Source organism: Micropterus salmoides, unplaced genomic scaffold (genome assembly GCF_014851395.1).
Source record: "Micropterus salmoides isolate LMB-PRFRI ecotype aquatic unplaced genomic scaffold, ASM1485139v1 Ms_hic_scaffold_23, whole genome shotgun sequence".
In the NCBI taxonomy this organism is placed as follows: domain Eukaryota; kingdom Metazoa; phylum Chordata; class Actinopteri; order Centrarchiformes; family Centrarchidae; genus Micropterus; species Micropterus salmoides.
In genome coordinates this window covers 1,318,803-1,338,100 of record NW_024041484.1, presented here as the reverse complement: position 1 = coordinate 1,338,100, position 19,298 = coordinate 1,318,803, and the positions used below count along the sequence as shown (strand labels likewise).

The 19,298-nt window shown below is 41.3% G+C and overlaps 1 protein-coding gene across 2 annotated transcripts; it reads left to right on the top strand.

The window, feature by feature from the left end:
- Positions 1-4,036: 4,036 nt before the first annotated feature.
- Positions 4,037-17,700, top strand: LOC119918025. Of its 2 annotated transcripts, XM_038738526.1 has the most exons (5): positions 4,037-4,194; positions 7,113-8,140; positions 8,525-11,827; positions 11,957-12,040; positions 17,190-17,700. In XM_038738526.1, the coding sequence occupies exons 2-5, from the start codon at positions 7,258-7,260 to the stop codon at positions 17,234-17,236; spliced, it is 4,317 nt and encodes a 1,438-aa protein (XP_038594454.1). In that variant the 5' UTR covers positions 4,037-4,194; positions 7,113-7,257; the 3' UTR covers positions 17,237-17,700. The 2 variants fall into 2 exon arrangements, with proteins under 2 accessions (XP_038594454.1, XP_038594453.1); XM_038738525.1 differs by having other exon boundaries at positions 7,113-11,827.
- The last annotated feature ends 1,598 nt before the right edge of the window (positions 17,701-19,298 follow it).

The following is a 19,298-nucleotide window of genomic DNA, read 5'->3' as shown; positions in this document are numbered from 1 at the left end:
TCACATTTTGTGTGGTTCCATCGAACAGTACCAAGGATGGTTCAAATCTATGTAATACACATTATACTAATCTGTCTTTGTGATGTGTCACATTTAATGGTTAAGTCTTTGAATTCTAACATTGTCTGCAGCATGCCATGTGGGAGATGGCAGACAGGGAATCCTTCACATATTTAAATAATGCGGTTATTATCATTTGATGCACTTTGTCTTTCCATACCCCTCCCTGTCCCCGCTATACACAGGCACGGCTCATTATGCACATGGCTGATCTTTGTATACTTCTGCCATGTCTTTAAAACTCCACACAGATTGTATGTCAGACCTTTGTCATCTCCAAGACACGACAGAGGGCTAACCACAATGAGTTAGCTAAAATTTATGTGTAAAATTGGTGGAATTCTCCTTTAAAATCATCTGTCAGTTAATCCATTTAATTTCCAAAGGAGGTCAACTAGTAAACCTGTCATTCAACAAGTCAGCAAAGTAGTCAGATTCTGTAATAAGGAGACAGAACCACATGAGAGACCTATCACAGGAAGCACCAAAATGACTTATTACTGTGGATTTTCAGCACCTAGAGAAAACAGTAAAGTTCAATCCATTTGTTATGAATTTTAAAATTTGGTCTCAGAATGTTCAAAATATTCACTCTTGGAGCATCATGAGAAGTCTTTTGTTTTTCTTTATAAGTTGTTGCTTATAAATGCTAATGTATATGTTCTCAGTGTCTGTCCTCATTAACTGTCATGTGATGAAATTTCTATTTTGTAGACAATAAAGTTCCTAACTAACTAACTAACTAACACTGGCTATACAGCGTTCACAGTTAACCATCCACTACATTACATAATCTAGTAAATATTCAAATCAGCTTCAAATACAGTTTTTTGTGTGTGAAAACATCAAAAGCCCTTTTCATTTCTCAGTTGGACCTCCTCGATTCCTCTCCTTGCCTCATCGCCTCTGCGTCAGTGTGGAAAAGCTTGCAGGACCTAGAGGACCTGCAAGCTTTTCCACACTGACGATCCCCACACAATGGAAAATTTCCAACTGGCTGACGTCCTTAATTTGTTTTACTGCAGATTTGAGAAGCACACATTGACACCTCTCTCCAACATCAAACAGTCACCTTCCCGGCCTATTAGCACTGGCGCCCCCCAGGGCTGTCAGGAAATGAGCAGGAAACATCGCAGCAGATCCATCACACCCTGGACACAACCAGCTTCTCCTATGTGGTAAGCGATACAGAGAGATGTATGCCAAAACAACCAGAAACACAAATAGTTTCTACCCACAGGCCATCGCTCTGATGAACAGTGTCAGGAACAATCCCTCTGCAATAACCCAGTGACTCTAACATCCACCTGCATATTTACTACTTACTAGCAATTGGGTAGCTGTTCTTATTGTACATACTTTCTAGAGCTCTTCTCCACGCTTGAAATAACTCAGTCATTCATGTAATATTTTATTTAATTTCCAGCTTTTTCTTCATGATTCACTTTGACTATTGTTGAAGTATGCCGACTTCACCAGGTCTGTTGATGAGAAGAGATCAGATGAGACAGTGCCTTAAGTTTCGAGACCTTTATTACCAAACCAAAAGCAATTGCAGATATATATCTGGAGACTCCTCACACCAACACAGAGTCTACTCTGAAGCAGTAAGCAGAGGAGTCTGTCTCTTCCTATGCAGCCTGACAATTTATAGAGGTAACCCAGAGTGGTGTGTCTGTGTGATTAGTGATTGGGTGCGGATGATTGAATCACCAGGTATGGTATGTGTTTGTGTCAACACAACTGCCTCACAAACTAAGTATTGCAACACAAGTTACATAAGATATAAAGAGAGCATCATGTACCCACCCTGATAACCTGACAAAACCGAAAGCCAAAAAGGGAAAGAAGCACGATAAATCCCCAAATGAGACTGATGGTCAATGCTCCCGGAGCTAGCTGAGCTAGCTGCTATAGCCTCGGTATCGGGTAACAACCTGACACAGATTCAAAATTAAAGTTAAAATCGCCGGCCTACCTGAGAAGATGGAGAACTGAGTTTTTGGTGAAGTGCATCCCTGATGCTGCTGTGTGCTTACAACTCTAAACCAGTGGTTCTCAAACCAGGACCCCTAAACTCACACAAATTACACCATGGACCATCATTTGATAAGATATAATCTCAGGATCACCCATCTGATAAGATTTTTGGTTTTAGATGTTTTATTACTGAACATTTATATAACTTGTGACCAAAATAGACTGTCACTGTGTTACTTATGGATGGAATTAATTCTGGAGCGAGGACTGGCTTCATTCACACATGGATCCACCGACAGGGTGTTTGTTTTCTTCCCTGCAGGATGCAGAGACCTTTTCATGCATGTGACTTTTGTGCTGTATTCACCTAACCCTTAACCTGGACATTTCCACAACCATTTCTTTTTCTGTCCACAAGTATTTATTCACATTGCCACATGTCCTTTAATTGTATTGTGTTTTGAACCTACAGTAAATGTATAATGCATTGAACTCTATTGGACAATAGTGCTTTATTGACAAAGTACTAGGAAGTATGTGAAAGCACCTGAAGACATCTAGTCCAGAGGGTTTTCTCAAACACTCCACTTAATTTTTTAAGCACATTTCCCACAATCCCTATAATATGTATAAAATGTAAACATTTAGAACATTAGTCTACACTGACCATCTGAATTCAAATTTAAAGGAATAGTCTAATTTCTGAGATAGTGGCTGTGTCAGTTGCCAACTGTTTACTGTTGACCTTAAACCATAGACTGTAAAAGAAGTGGACGTAGTCACTGTGACGTCACCCATTTGTTTGTGGACTGCTGTTTTGAAGCCTTGTATTTGACATTTTGGCTGCCACCGTGTTGATTTTTTTGCAACAAGGCACTGGAAGTGACCATATTCAGAAGTGATAGTTGTGTTAGAAAGCTTGAAAAATGAACAGTCAACTCCTAATAAGCTTTTTCAACGGTACTGGCTAAATCCTGACTGACAGGTTGCAACATGTCAATCACAAGGTAGTCGTGTCCTAAAGCCTCCCCTGCTTTATGGTCTATTTTCCTCTAAATGGGAGCATAATTTATAAAATTAACATCATGCTGTGTTGAAGAAGACTTGAAACTAGCGACTGAGACCATAAACTCATTAGGAAAGTGTTTACTGAGGGAATAATTCATGTGAGAAGGAGGTTTATTTTACCATTATTTCTAATGGAACTTCTTTTGCAGCCACAGTAGTTGCCCCAGGCTGGCTTCAATCATGTGAGCTGGAGGTTGCTTTTAGCAAAAATGTGCTATGGACTTTTAAGAACATTCAACCTCTTTCGTATTTTGTTTCAGAATAAAATTCTGTGCATTTACAGTGAGAAATGGGAATGAAAAATCTTGATTTTAATTACAACTGTAGTACATTTTAATGTTCTCTTCTAAATTGTATTATAGTTTATGTTCCAAATTCGCACTCATTCATCTCCAGAGCATGATGCACCTGTCTGGCTTCTGCCTGCAGCATGCATCTCACTGTCCCTGCCTCTCTGAGCTGCCTGCACTAATCATGTTTTTGTTTTTTAGCTTGTCAGTCATACCTCTTTACAAATAGCTACTACATTTTTTGGTTTTGGCTTGTGAATTCATATTACTATAAAGTCGTGGTCTACTAAATTTGAAAATGCGTGTGTTGAAAGCGGTTCTTATTAGGAGGAGGTATTTTAACACATTTTCTACTATAGATTGGGAGGACAGATTGGTATTTTCTTAGACATAACGCCCCCAAATAAATCATGGTTAGCCTAGAGACATCACACAGAGTTACAATTCATACATTCAATAATAATACATTTTGTGAAACTTTATTTGAGTTGTAAAAAGTGCAGACAAAGATCATATTTATCACTTGATGCATAGACTGGTGTTTGCCCCTCTTTGTCCGATGATACAGGCCCCTTCCAAAAAGCCACCAATCAGAGCTCACGCTGAACGTCATATAAATGGTCCGTTCGACTTCCTCCTTCCTCACTGATACGGAAAGTTAGAGGTCTGTTGCTACGGGACTTCAGTCAGTTGTTACGCGGTGAAAGTTCACCCTAGAAAAATAATAGAGAACCTTTACAACGGTTTTGAGGAAGTGTTGTGAAATGCGTTAAATATGGTGAACCGCTTGAACATGGTAAGTTACACTAACGCTGGGTGTCATGTTAAAGAACACATTTGTATTTTTAATGTATTTTAAACCTTCTTTCGTTTAAATGTGACAAATAGTAAACGCACCGAGAAAACATGTAACGTTGTAAGGTATAATACACTTAGCTGTAAGTTATGTGACGCAGATTTACTTAAATTTACTTTAAAATACAAACGTGCTTGGAAAGCGTAATGATCACCATAAGTTAGTTAACGTTAAGTTAACGTTATGCCTTTTGTTCGCAGCGACACTAACGTTTCTGGCCTCGGATAGAAAAAAACTAACGTTACCGTTGGTTGTACCTTGAGCAACCTTTAGCATTTTAAAACTGACTGAAATGGAAGTAATGTTACTGTTGCGTGTGGTTATTTTAATCACTTTCTCGTCCTTTATAAACGTATGCATTTGTTGTACGCATTAACAAGAACTGGGCTTTGGCTAACTAAGTTAACTTGGATGGTAAATAATGTAATTACTCCATTGGTCAACGAGCCAGCTATGAAGGGCCGTGACTATCTGGAGAAGCTAGCGGGGACTCTCCTCCTTTGAATAGATAGGTATGCGAATTCATAGAAATCCGGTAACTTGCTTACAAAACATGATCAAGCGCGAACTGCGACACGGCAAGTACTGTAGCTAACGTTAGCAAAGTTGTGAGTTAGCAAACTGTATCAACAGTTGCTGCTGCAAAGCTAACATGCAGAGCGGAGGAGACTGTCCCAGAGCAGCATGGCAGCTCCAGACTGAGATACTCCACTATACTGCTGCTATAGCTAACATCACAACAACTGCAAGAAAGTAAGCTGAAAGTCCTTGGGTAACGTTAAGTAACTTGATTTAATGACACTGACAGATATATCATGGCTGGAATAGTGGTGGAGTCGAGCAGCTATGTACAACGGTCTATAACCTCGAACTCCCAGTTGTATAATAACGTTTAGCCTAACGTTACATAGCTATCCTTATTAGCTAGGCATGCTTGCTAATAATAACTTTTTTGAGGTGGGTCTCCGACATTAACCGCCTGTTGGACAGACTTGTGCAGCCATGTTTATGATGTTAACCATTCAGTTAAGGTTGGTCATATGTCGATGTATTTGCGAGAGCGAACTAGAGGGGTTCTGAGCGAACATATGAGCTGCACAGCTCTTCAATAAACTACGTTTTTGCTTTACCCATTTTAAATTATGTTACAAAAAAAATATGTGGAGGTCAGTGGCAGCCACAAATAACTCATGCATGGGTAACACTAAAGTTGACGTTTTTACTTGGTGAATTCATTTTTATATTTTTTGAAGATTTCTTGTTAGGGTTTTTTCTTTGTAGTAGGATATGGAAGATAAATTATATGCGTAATTTAACAAATGCAAAGTTGAGTAAACAGAAGAAAAATCGAATATATATTTGGTGTGACCATCCTTTTTAAACAAGCATTAATTCAAGGTACACTTGAATAAAGTCAGGGATTTTGTAGGCATTTCGTGTGGTGTATGATTAAACAGTTATACACAAAAGGTGCTAACGATCATAAAATATGTAGGTTGAAACGCAATCATTAAAGGAGACCTATTATACTGCTTTTCCAGTCCTATATTGTAATTCTGTGACGCATGTATAGCAGCTTTACATGATTCAAAGTAAAAAAATAAATAAAAAATTCTTATACTGACTCTTCATGTAGGCCTTCATTTCAGCCTCTGTCTGAAATAAGCTCTAGATGCTCCTGTCTCTTTAAAGCACCCCCTCTCAAAGCCCACGGTCTTCTGATTGGCCAAGACCTGAAGCATGTTACCAGGCTGCTGTTGTTGCTGCGGGGAACAGGCAGAGGGAGCGTTGCTATGCTGTTGCTATGGGAGCCAATGACATGGCTGTTTCTCTATACGGAGTTCGGCAAGTTCGGACTTCTGTACTTAAAGCTCGGACTTGGCAAGTTTGGCTTGGGAGTACAAACTTCCAGGAACGGGAGCACGCAGTCAGTCATTCAGCAATTGGAACAGCAGCAGACTTGATGATGGCCAGACCCGTTAGCGGGCGGGACCTCACATTTCCGAAAACATCGTAGCAATTTTTAAAATCAGCTCTGTCTTGAGAAATCAACTACATATTTGTAGTTTAAACAACTATATTCCTGCATAAAAAATCTCTTAAAACTACTATATGTGACATAAGAACAGCAGTATTATAAGTTACAGTTCTTTTTTCTCGTCCGACATTTCTGCTTTTTGGCAGCGAAATGCATCCTGGGATATCTGGCGATCCGAAGTCCACACAAGTCACCACCGATGCAGGTTTGGTAAAAGGGGCGGAGCGAGAACACATCCGGGTATTTGACTGTACTTGGCTAGATGCAGACTTTTGAATTGGAACAGTACTTTGGCTGCGACTGATGACGTTTCACAAGAACACAAGTACAGACAAGAACGCAGATTGAGAAAAAGCCCATATATAGAACACCGGCACTGTACGTAGAATGGAGCTGCTAGAAGAAAAAGCAGTTCAGAACAGGAGGAAATCTGAGGTTTTGGCTCACAGGGTGTGGTGCCTTTAGGGCTTTCCATTGGCTACGGTTTAACTGAGTGTTTAGTCGGTGTTTTACACACACTGCACAAGAACATTACACAGGGACTTCTTTTAAATAGTTCAACCTCATCATTTGAAACATGAACATCCAACATTGTAAATAAGTCATGAAATGTAGAATGGCATAATAGGTCTCCTTTAAAGTGGTGAGAATGTGGATCGGGTCTTTAGCTGGCGTAGCCCGGCCTTGTCTCAATCATTTGCTAATAAGTGCAAACAAAAGCACAACCATAGGCAAAGGATTCTTAAGTTAAAGGTCGCTTTGAATGTGAAATCAGCAAACCACTAATTGTCTTTTTTTTTTTTTTACATTTGTTTCCTAGACCTGGGAAGCGCTTAATTGAAGTCATCACTTGAAAGGTTGCTCTACATGCGGTGCGATGTGGATGGCGACACAGCCAAGGAGGGGGCCCCATCCTGCGTAACACTGGACTATCCTTGGTGTTTTCACATCACCTTAAGACAACAATGTTACACCTTTACTGTGGACAACAAAGGGAATGTTCTAAGGGAAATTTTCATATTCCAGAAGAGTCACATTTGAACAATAATACTAGACTGCAGCAAAGACGAGATTTAAATTATGCCTTATCAGCCGGTACCAGTTCTGCAGCACCTCAGGAAGACTACCTTGGAATCACATTTCCATTACAGGATCAGTGTTCTTTTGTGTCTGAGAGCAAACAGGAGACAATGTGTCCACTGCTGTACAACTTGCTGAAAGCAAATCCTCCAGATTCCAAATCCCGTACCTCCCCATGTCCTTCGTCAGAAGAAATTTTGACTGAAATGAATTCTGATACTAATTTTTCAGATATGAACTGCAGGGGTGGGCAAGTGAAAAGTTCCCAAACTGCTCTTAACTGTGGCCAGACTACAACACAACACCTAGATCATTCAAGAGGAACTCATTTCACCCTGCGTCAGCAGCAGGTCTCCCCATCCTCTGTTAGCGCTCAGCTATCCATAAACAAAGTCTCGACGGTTGAAGAAACGGAACCTATAGATGACCAAAAACTGGACTTTATTGTAAAAAGGCTTGCAAAATTATATAAAAACAAAAATAATGGACACCCACACATCAATAAGGGGTGGAATTTTTGCACTGACAGGAACTTGACACTCCCATCTGACGGCATCATGTCCAACAGTGTTGCCCATCTCCCTACAACCTCTGCCTCTGACAAAGATGATGTTGAAAGGCAAAGTGCTGTAATTGCGCAGCGCACTGCTGCAGCTGGACAAAAAGGAGAGGACCGTTCGAAGGGGAGCAAAGCAGATGCTGATTTGCTTATCAAATCTAAAGAGACAGGTTATTGTTCTACATCTGTATCAGAGAAACCTTCAACAGGTACACTAATCTCTGCTGTTGGAGACTCATCACATGCTTATAAAAATCAATCTTTTGAGAACCGTGTATCTGCAGCTTTGGATTTGCCTGTAAAAAAACACTTCGACGTAACTATGCATGCAAATGGCAAACTTTTTTACTCAGATCACTATAAAGACAAAACATTTTCCTGTAGCAATGATGAAAGTTTCCGTAGTAAATATTATGATAAGCATTTACAGAGTGGCTTGACCACTCTTCATTATTCATTAACTGCACTAAAGGAGTTGATTGCTAGTCTGGAGAATGTAGAAACCATTGCAGAGATGGACAACTTATCTAAAGTCATACTGCAACAATATTGGAATGGGAATATAGATAACGTTCATCTCTTTACATCCACAGAATATCCACAAATTATGATGAAAGTTGCTGCCAATTGCGCCAAGAGTGAAGATGAGAGTCCGGTGGTTCTCACCGCAATGTCTGAAGTGACCTTGGATGAACCGACTGAGAAGCACTCTTCAATGCTCAACTGCCGCTTGCCACAAGAAGAATATAAGCCTCTTCATTTAAATATCAAGAATTTGGATGACACACACCAAGTGCCTAGTGTTGGTTGGTTCAAATATATGACAGAAGAGGAGAAAGGAGATGCAGGCCTTAAACCAGTGGAGACACTAGGGTTGGACAATGTGCACACAAAGTCCAGTTTAGAGGTATCTGAAAACAAAATGCTCCTTGAAAATCCAAAGAATAACCTTGCTAAACAACATTGGGATGTTGGCAATAAGGATGTAATTGCACATCCCAAACTAAATTCATCAATTGATAACATTTTTCACGTATCAATGCAAAGTGAAATGGTGTGCAACCAAACAAGTCGTGCAGGTGTGAGGGAGGATGCAGGTTCTGTGCTTTCACAGACTGATCTAAGGACTGCAGTTTATGAAAACAAAGTCAAAGAACATGCCCCTCTATTTAAAGGCAAGGGTGAGGAAGCACATCTTGTACAAATTTTAAAAGATCCATTTTATGAAGACATTTCAGATGAAGACATCAAGACGTCACAACTGGCCAAAATCACCCCAAACACAGAGCATGCGGAATCAAGCTTTGCAGTATATTATGAAGACCCACAGTATGAAGACATAAGTGAAGATGAAAATGTGCAGATGGAGAATATGTCTGTGGAGAGGCCTTTGCTTACACAAGTACCTGAACGCAACGACAAGCAGTCACCATTGGAAAATAAAGGCCATGAGCATGGTCAGACTCACATGAAGATGGCAGTCATTTCAGATATAGCACAACATTGCTCTCCATGTTTTATGGAAACTGATGACTTTGATTTAAGTCCTAAGTGCGACAGTAACCGCCATCTGGGATTGCCAACAAACCACTCTATTTCATGTAGTCCTTCCTCTTTTTTGAATGATGAGACTGATCAGATGGAGGAGGATGATGACTGGACAGTCATACCAATCAGCATTTCAGACCTTAAATTTGAAATGGATGATGAAGACCAAGACAGCCCAGAAAATGTTCTGCTAGATGATGATGAAACTGGAGACAAAGAAAGATCATATGACAGAAGTTCCACACACCATGAGTCACCGTGGCCAGCTCCAAAACCAGGACCAGCTTCTGCTTCAACAGGAAAGCTAGAGGTGTTTGACACAATTCAGAGCTTTCAACAAGCAAAATGTTTACAATTTAAGAATATATTCGAGGTGGTATCAGACAAGTGCCTATCTGAACATGAAGTGGACTCTGGGGGAGAAGCATATAAACTTCAGAACAGGAGTGAGTCTGAGCATGAAGACAGCTGTGATACTGAAGACAGTTGTGATTACTCATCAGGACCAGAACATAACTATATGACTGTGCACAGGAAGTTTTGGAAGAAGAGGTCAGCACCTCTGCTCCCAGAGACTGATGAAGATGTGTCTGAAAGAGAGGGTGAAGATAATGATGTAATAATCATTGATTCTGACACGGAGGATGGTGGTGATGGACCATATAGTCAACAAAAGAGACAATCACCTGAAACTGTGAACAGTTGGTGTGGAACTACTGAAGAAAAGTTTCCAAAAAACAGACTGCCAACTGAAATGGGGTTTAAAGAAGTGACGCAGGATGCTTGCTCTGACCGGTCACACAGTACGGGCGAGAGTGGGCAGCCGATTGAAACCAAAGCTGGCTCTGATCATGTTAAACAGAAGACTGACAGGCAAAAGATTGCTAAAAAGGATGATGTAATAATCCTTGATTCTGACACAGGTGATGACGATGATCAAAACTACAAAAAGAAGGCAAACAGGAAGAGATTCTCCTCAGGCTCAACAGATGGTGGTGATGCCCCCTGTGTTCAACAAAAGAGGCATGCACCTGAAACTGCAGGCAGTCGGTGTGGAAATATTAAAACAAAGTTTAAAAAAAGCAGACTGCCATCTGCAGACTCATCACTGCCACAGCACCAGTCTAAAGTTGATGATACACAGTTTAAAGAAGTGATGCAGGATGCATGCTCTAATCAGTCACACAGTGTAAAAAAGAGTGGGCATCTGATTGGAACTAAAGGTGGCTCTGATCATGTTCAACACAAGACTAACAGACAAATAACCTCAAAAAGAAAAGTTTCCCATGATTCTGATGAAGTGCTTAAAAAAGACAACTTCAGCAAAAAGAAGACAAATACAAAGAATATACTCCCATCAGGATCAGAGGACAGTTGTGATTCTTTATTTGCTAAACAAAGCAGTCCTTCAACTGAAACTGTGGATCATCTTTGTGGAACTGCCAATGAAAAGCCTGAAAAAAACACTCAGTCATTTAAAGATTTACCAGAGAAGCAGCTGCAGTCCGTGGACACTGTGAGTCAGAATCCCGTGATTCCTCGCTTTCTTGTTCAGTGGTCTCCCCAACCCAATGACTACTTGCAACTTTTAAAAGAATCTAGAGTCCACAGGCAGGACAAAGATGAAACCCAGGGTCCAAAGCGTCCCACACCAACCAGAAAACAGACTGACTCCAGTGGAATTAATATGACTCATTTGTTCAGAAATAAAAAGGGAAGATTTGTATCCAAACCACAACTTGCAGATGAGTTGCACCATGCAACAAAGAATAAATTTCAGGCCAACGTAACAAAACCCAAACTTTCGTCACCTAGCCAGGAAGGCCCACCCACCTCCACCTTTAGCTTTTCTTCTTGTGGAAAAGGTTCTGAAGCCAGACAAAGCTCAGCCTCCCAAAGAGGTTTGTCTCAGTCTGGAGAAACCTCCACCTCTTCTAGTCTTCCTAAATCTAAGCAGAATCCATCTATTCCCAGAAATGTGTCTTCATCCACTCTACGGAGGTCTCACTCTAATGGCAACCCCTCTACATTAGATCATCCATACACTCCTACACAAGGTCAATCATCTGCAACCATGCAATCATCAGCAAGGAAACAAGTGACCGCAGAATGGCAGGACGGCTATTACCCAACCAGGAGAGACAGAAAAACTAGCCTGGGGATGGAGGATGACTTGAAAACCACAAATCATAATTCTGGAAGGGAAGCTAGACCAGGACCGAGGCACTATGACAGGGCACCCAAACTGAGGCGCAACTTAGATTCTGCAACCCCTCTGATGAAGAAGTCCCAGATTGACGCCAAACAGTGGACAAAGGCCATAACTCGTGATGCCCCAAGGGAACTAGGTGTGTTCTTTTGAAGTCTCTAAACTGCATTTTAAGTGTCTTTTAATAAATTCATATGATGATGAAAATCAAGTTATTTTTAATGCCTCTAATCTGAATGCATGTTCCTAACCCATATTCTTACCATAGGCTCTGGGGTGAAAAGTCACAGAAGTGGTCAAAGAACAGTGGCCACGCCAACAAAAGGTGATGCTTCCAGGATCAAGGATCAAGGTAGTTTATCGTCATACGACACAAAGCTGTACATTGAAAAGAAAGTGTCCAGTCCCCTACGTAACATAACATTTATATTAGAATAGGTTCACATAAATTCTAGGCCTCCACGATATGCGGAAGATCTGCGATAACATTGATATGACTTGCGATAAATAAACAAATATTGATGTGTGCATAGTAGCTGCCTGGTTGTCTTCAAATTCAGAATAGGATTAGAATTTAATATTTTAAATACAATGTTCTAGAGTAGCAACAGTAAAGTTTACTACTGTAAAGTCACTACACACACTCAATATCTCAGTGGAAACCAATCTGAAACGTCAGTGAAATAAATCACATTTCTGACATCAAAATACTGAGCGAGGTTTAGAACAGGGTACCTGCAGGGGTATTTAAAAGGCCTTAAATTTCATATTCCAAAAATAAGGCCTTTAATAGTATTAAATTTCGTTTACAGAGATCTTAAATTTTGCTTGTCCTTTCGTAGGATTTAATTAATGCCGAAACGTCATAAATAAATGTTTTGTGTGTGAGACTTCATAATATATTCCGTTTGGTGTGGTAGATGTTATACGGTAGTACAGGTAATGTTACTATTTACGTCCGTGTTCAGCTTTACGCTCTGAACTGTGAAGTGTTTGCGGTGCACGAGCTCTGGCATCCAGCTCTGAGCAAATCAGTTGGTTACTAGAAAAGAAAAGAGAAGAAAATGTCTGACTTGGTAGTAACGTTAGCTCGACGACTCAGAATGGGAAAGTGTCTGAAATTCAGAAAGCCAGAGATACGAACAAGTTGGCGGACGAGGCTGAGGGCAGTGGTGCTGAGGTTAGCACAACAAGCTGATCGGCGTGCGAGCCAGTCACACTATGGCGAGCGCTAATGGAACAGCGGTGCTGGAAGACCAGCTGAAGGTTACTGGTCAGTGAATGCTACAACAGCAACGGAGAGACAGGTGTGTATGAGACGAGGACCATGTCTGTGTGTCGCCGTTGCACCGCTGTTATAGGCTAACGTTATGAATGGAAACATCAATCTAACGCACATTAAACTTAAATCACCCAGATGCGGTGATCACGGATACGAGGGAAAAACAAAGCGGACCCCAACTCCTTTTCCCCACTGCTTTCAAGCCAATACTATTTAATACTACATTTCAAGCAGCCTTTAGATGCTTTAGAAAAACCAAACTGGATGAATAATCACTGAAGCGATTGGCATATTATATTATCTTACATTACTTTATCTAGCCAAGGTGTAACTAATTGCAACAACTCTCACCACACAATTTTGATGTTTGTATTTTTGATTTCACCCCTTAAGAGTTCTTAGTGCACAAATATTGTATTCATTTCATAGGTGTCACACTGTGGATACTGGGGACATGTCTCCATCACTTTGTTTAAAGCATTTGTTAAATAAGTTCTGAAAAAAGCTTGCAACAAGAAATGTTAAAAAAATACAAATTAATACTTTGAGAAATGTTTATTTGCTCAATAAGTAAACATGCAATGCAATTTAAAGATAAAAGAAACAAATATGCATTGTTTAAAGAAGTTTAAGCTAAAAAAATCACTTTATTTAAATAAAGACAATTCTACCATAAATTGGTGCAGAAAATGTCTCCAAAATGCAGGAAATGAAGTGTTGAGTGCTCAAAATTTTCTAGGGGACCCCCAGACCCCCATTTATATATTTCAGCATTGAATATTTCAGAATCAGAAGGAGCTTTATTGCCAAGTAGTGTTTTACACATACAAGGAATTTGCTGTGGTGATAAGCTGCTACACGTAGACAAACATACAGTCGACATAAATAAATGTAGAAATATACAAATATGGAATGGAAGAACAACGTTGCAGATATATACATGTGCATTATTTTGGGTCTGTGCCGTGCAGAAGTAACGCAACGGAAGAGATAGTGAGTGTGTGTGTGTGTGTGTGTGTGTGTGCGGAAAAAATATTCAAAAATATGTGCGACGTTCCAGGTCTGTGCCCGACACGAGATGAAACAGTATTTACATGTGCAGAGACATTTGTATCATTTGCAAGGGGGAGTGTCAGGCCTTGTTAATGAGGCTAGCTGTAGACGGGAAGAAACTGTTTTTGTGGCGAGAGGTTTTGGTCCTGATGGACCGCAGCCTCCTGCCAGAGGGAAGAGTCCTCAGAGTAGTTTGTACTTTCCTGCTCGCCGAGTCCTCGAGGCGTACAGGTCCAGAAGAGAAGGGAGATTGCAGCCACTCACCTTCTCTGCAGAGCGAATGATACGCTGCAGCCTGCCCTTGTCCCTGGCAGTGGCAGCAGCGTACCAGATGGTGATGGAGGAGGTGAGGATGGACTCAATGATGGCGGTGTAGAAGTGCACCATCATTGTCTTTGGCAGGCTGAACTTCTTCAGCTGCCGCAGGAAGTAAATCCTCTGCTGGGCCTTTTTGATGATGGAGGTGATGTTCAGCTCCCACTTGAGGTCCTGGGAGTTGATGGTGCCCAGGAAGCGGAAGGAGTCCACAGTGGTGACTGGGGAGTCACACAGGATGATGGGGGAGGGTGGGGCTGGGCTCTTCCTGAAGTCCATGACCATCTCCACAGTCTTCTGAGTGTTGAGCTCCAGACTGTTCTGGCTGCACCAGGTCACCAGATGGTCGATCTCCCACCTGTAGGCGGACTCATCCCCACCCAATGAGGGTGGAGTCATCCGCAAAGTTCAGCTTGACAGACTGGTGACTGGAGGTGCAGCTGTTGGTGTACAGGGAGAAGAGCAGAGGGGAAAGAATGCAGCCTTGAGGAGAACCAGTCCTGAAGGTCCTGGAATCAGAGACCTGTTTTCCCAGCTTCATGTGCTGCTTCCTGTCCGTCAGGAAGTCAGTGATCCACCTGCAGGTGGAGTCAGACAGCTGGGAGAGCTTGTCCTGCAGCAGGGCCGGGATGATGGTGTTAAAAGCAGAGCTGAAATCCACAAACAGGATCCTGGCGTAGGTTCCTGGGGAGTCCAGGTGCTGGAGGATGTAGTGAAGGGCCACGTTTACTGCATCATCTACAGACCTGTTGGCTCTGTAGGCGAACTGCAGGGGGTCCAGGAGTGGGTCTGTAATGGATTTTAGGTGGGACAACACAAGGCGTTCAAAAGACTTCATAACCACAGAGGTCAGGGCAACGGGTCTGTAGTCGTTTAGTTCTGTGGTCCTTGGTGTCTTGGGGACAGGGATGATAGTGGAGGCTTTGAAGCAGGCTGGCACATGGCGTTAAAAATGTCTGTGAACACCGGAGACAGCTGATCAGCACAGTGCTTCAGGGTGGAAGGGCAGCGTTTCTGCCTCCTGAAAAGACCGTTGACTTCCCTCTCTGTGATGGAGAGAGGAGGGGAGGGGGTGGAGCTGGCCAGCTCTGAGGAGGGAGGGGAAGAAGTGGTGGACTGAGGCTGAAGCTGACCAGAGGAGTCACAGGGGATGGTGTCTGACTCTCAAAGCAGCAGTAGAACTGGTTCAGCTCATTTGCCAGTCGAGCATCGTTTATGGAGTGGAGGACTTTGGATTTATAGTTTGTGATCTGTCTGAACCCCCCTGACAGAAGTGGCGTCGTTTGCAGAGAACTGGTTCTTTAGTCTCTCTGAGTACAGTCGTTTAGCTTCTCGCACCTCCTTGCCCTGTCACCACTCCTAAATGCCTCCTCCTTTTCCAACCTCAGCTGTCAAATCCAGTAGACTTCTTTAGTAAGTTTAGCTTTTGGGCTGTAGTTTTCAAAATCTGCTCTAGATTTCCCAACTTATTATTCACAGATGTGGTAATAACAACGTTCCAGAATTATGTGGGATTTCATTATTGGAAACAAAACTTTTCCCACACACAAATACCATCTTAATTTTTTACATCATACTGCCCTGAGAAAGCATGTTTTAATCCCCTCGGACATTAATTTTATTATTTGTAAATGGGGATTGAGACCCGGTTCTAAAAGAACCCGGTTCCAAAATTTCTCAAAACCCGAAAATCAAGGTCAAGCGCAGGCACGATGTGTGTAAGGTAAACATGTAGAAAGGGTTAATTATCTCTGTCCTCAGTCTCTCAACCTGTATATTATTTACAAGCACAGCTAACGTTAGCTTGGCAGTTAGCCAAATGTTTAAAAACAAGCTAAATAGAAAGCTGTCTGTCTAGACTGGTCTGTAGTCTTAAACTCAGCTGCTGGCTGAGACAAACCAGCCGCTCCTCCTCCTACCTGGTAACGTTACCTGACTAAAAGCAGAGAGGAGGAGCATGGACTGATACAGACTGATTGACGTTTAGAACTCACTATTGTGATGAGTAAACCATTTCATCTGTTGCTGTATTAGCCCTGAGTCGTAGCTGTTGTCTTAGTGGCTTTGATTCTTTCATCAGTGTAGCGTGTTTGAGTGTTTTTATGCTGGTACCTTGGCTGCTTTAGGTCTGTCGTGGACAGCTGACCCCCAAAACTCTTCATATTCTTGTTATTCCGTGTGGTGGTTAGTTTGTGGTATTTAACATCCTTGCGCATGAGGTTGGTCCACGTCTAGTGATTCAGCCTAACAATGTTTTATCACCTGGCGCTGTTTGTTCACTCATTTTTAACTTCACAAATATTTCCGCAGCTACTGCTGGTTTAACTCCAGCACACATGTACTGCATGACGCAATGACTGGTGCTTTGGATTGATGTAGCTTACTTGATGATGTCTGCTCACATATCGTTCAAACAACAATTAAGATATTATCTATCTACTACACACATTGCATCTGGGAGAGTGTAACCAGCAATGTGATAGTGATAATTGATTTTTATTTACACAAAACGTCCGACATTTTGGGAAACCCACTATTTGTGAGCAATGTTTGAGCAACAAACATCATCAATGTAACCACAGAGTCGTCCTTCTGTTATGTGGCTGGAGTCTTGTCAGCTCGGAACACAGTTTGACCAGCGAGTGCTTGATCCGGAATAATGGAGCAGGTCTCTGAAAAGATGTGGGCACAGCATTCTCTTATTTCCCACTGTTTGACCTGCCTGAGGCCCAACACATGCATAATCATTTTACAGCCAACCGACGCACTATGCAGTTTCACCAGGTTTTCTGGTTTCAGAGATACAGGTTCAATTATTTCTTTCCCTCTTGTCTGCTATTTTTCATTGTAGGTTTTGGCAGGAAGGGGAAGAAGCGTCGATCCACAATTCCCCTGTGAAGGAAAAAGGTTCCTGTGTCTACAAATCAAGTTTGTTTGGCTCCCACAGAGACGGGTGGTTGAGGGGCCAGAACAGCAGTTACTGTTGTAACTGAAATTTCTTTGATTTTCCAAAGCATGTGTATACTGTACAGTGACAGACTACTTTATACCTATTAGAAAGCTGAATATTCTGTGTTTTAACTTTGTGTGTATATGTGTACTGTAAATATATTGTATCAGCTCTTTCTGGTAAAGTCATTGTTTTTGAATGTTTTGTTTTGGTGTCACCTGGACACCCATGTTCTTTTACCAGCTACCTCAAAATAGATATTCAAATTCAGCATTACTTTGTTAAATATAAAGGCCTGTATACATCAGTCCGATTTTTTTTAAGTTGATAGTGTTTTTGTACTTGGCTCTGATGAGAGAATGTTGTATTACTTTTTAAAATGTTGATGTCAAAATACATAGTCTTAAATGGATCCATTGCTTGCCTGTTTTGCTTGTATGTTTTTATTTCACCACTAGAGGGAGACAGTGCACTATATATTACACTTACATGTGCTCTCCAGTTTCGTGGTTAACATGTTGTGACCTGTCAGCTTCTGTCATTTGATAGGGAACAGCAGTGGCAGTAGCTACAGTGTATTGCCTGGTGTGATGTCATGATTGTTGCATGTTAAAGTGTGGTATTGAGATTACATCATACATTTCAACAGCTGTGATAGCAGAAAATGGTAGCTGTCACTGGAGCCTTAACACCCCATCTATCAGTCTTTGGCCCCATCCACACTACTCCGTTTTAGTTTACAAACGGAGAATTAAAACGAATACGATCTCCGTCCACACCAGCGTTTCCACTGCGTTTTGGAGTTGATCTCCTACATTTAAACCACTGAAAACGCACAGGACCCGTTCAGGTGCACTGGGCATGCGCGTGCCAGTGTAAACATGAAGCAGATGGTCGTAGTTACAGAAGATTTGGCGAAAGAATAAATACAGACTAAGCATCAGACCAGTTTATTTATTTTTTGTTGCATGGATCAATGACGAGCTGAGACTATTACTGAATGTAACACGGGAGTGTGGCGGCAGAAAACTGAGTGGGAGTTGTTGCAAAGTAAACGGCAACATGCACAGTACAAGTGTAGGCAGATGAGTGTTATTTTAATAAAAATATGATGTGGAAAAACCCGGTCAGCAGCATTGTGTTTCTGCTCTGCAAGACCCAATCAGAGAGCCGAGCGTGAGCAGCTGCATCATTGTTTCTGAAGTCCTCCGTTTTGGCCCGTCTTCACTAAAACGCCCTCCGGAGTTTTGAAACGCTAAACGGGGTTGGCAGCGTTTCTAAACTGTTTTAGCTCTTCGTTTTCATCGTTGTAGTCTGGACGGTGCAAATGTAGCAAAAAGTCTGCGTTTTAATTTGAAAACGCGGTGTGTGGCTGGGGCCTTGGACCATCTTGCATCACAAAGTCTGATGTTTTGCAGTATAGCTGTAATATCTGATGAAGAAACAATGATAGTAAATATAGTAATTATTTATAGAATATGAATTCATGTCCACCTTAAAGTTAAGGTTGACCATTACAGGCAACCTGCTATGTTTCAATGGGCCACAAAATCTGATGTTTTTTTTTTTTCCTATCTTCAGAGTGAACAGCATTTTACAATAAAACTGCTTAAGAAACCATAATGCACTGAGACTGCGAAGTTCACTTATCTGTTGAGTAAATTTGTGACAGAGGAATCATGGTTAATTATTAATGAAAGAATGGATAAGGTATTAAGTGATTAGTAAAATATTTTATGCATAGATTAAGAGGTAAAATGTGCAAAATACCAGCTTTAAATGTAATGTTATAATAGAAGTCATATAGTCACTACGGCCCCAATAAAGAATGATTATTTCCTGGTCAAAACATGGTGATCACAAACGAATAATACATTAATTGTATTCTAAGTCGACATACTAGAGGAACAAATCCCCCAAGTCTTCTTTCTACAAATTACAACTGTTTTTTCACAACTTTAAGATGCCCAGTTGTTGAAATGGATGTTAATGTAAAAATATTCTACTGCA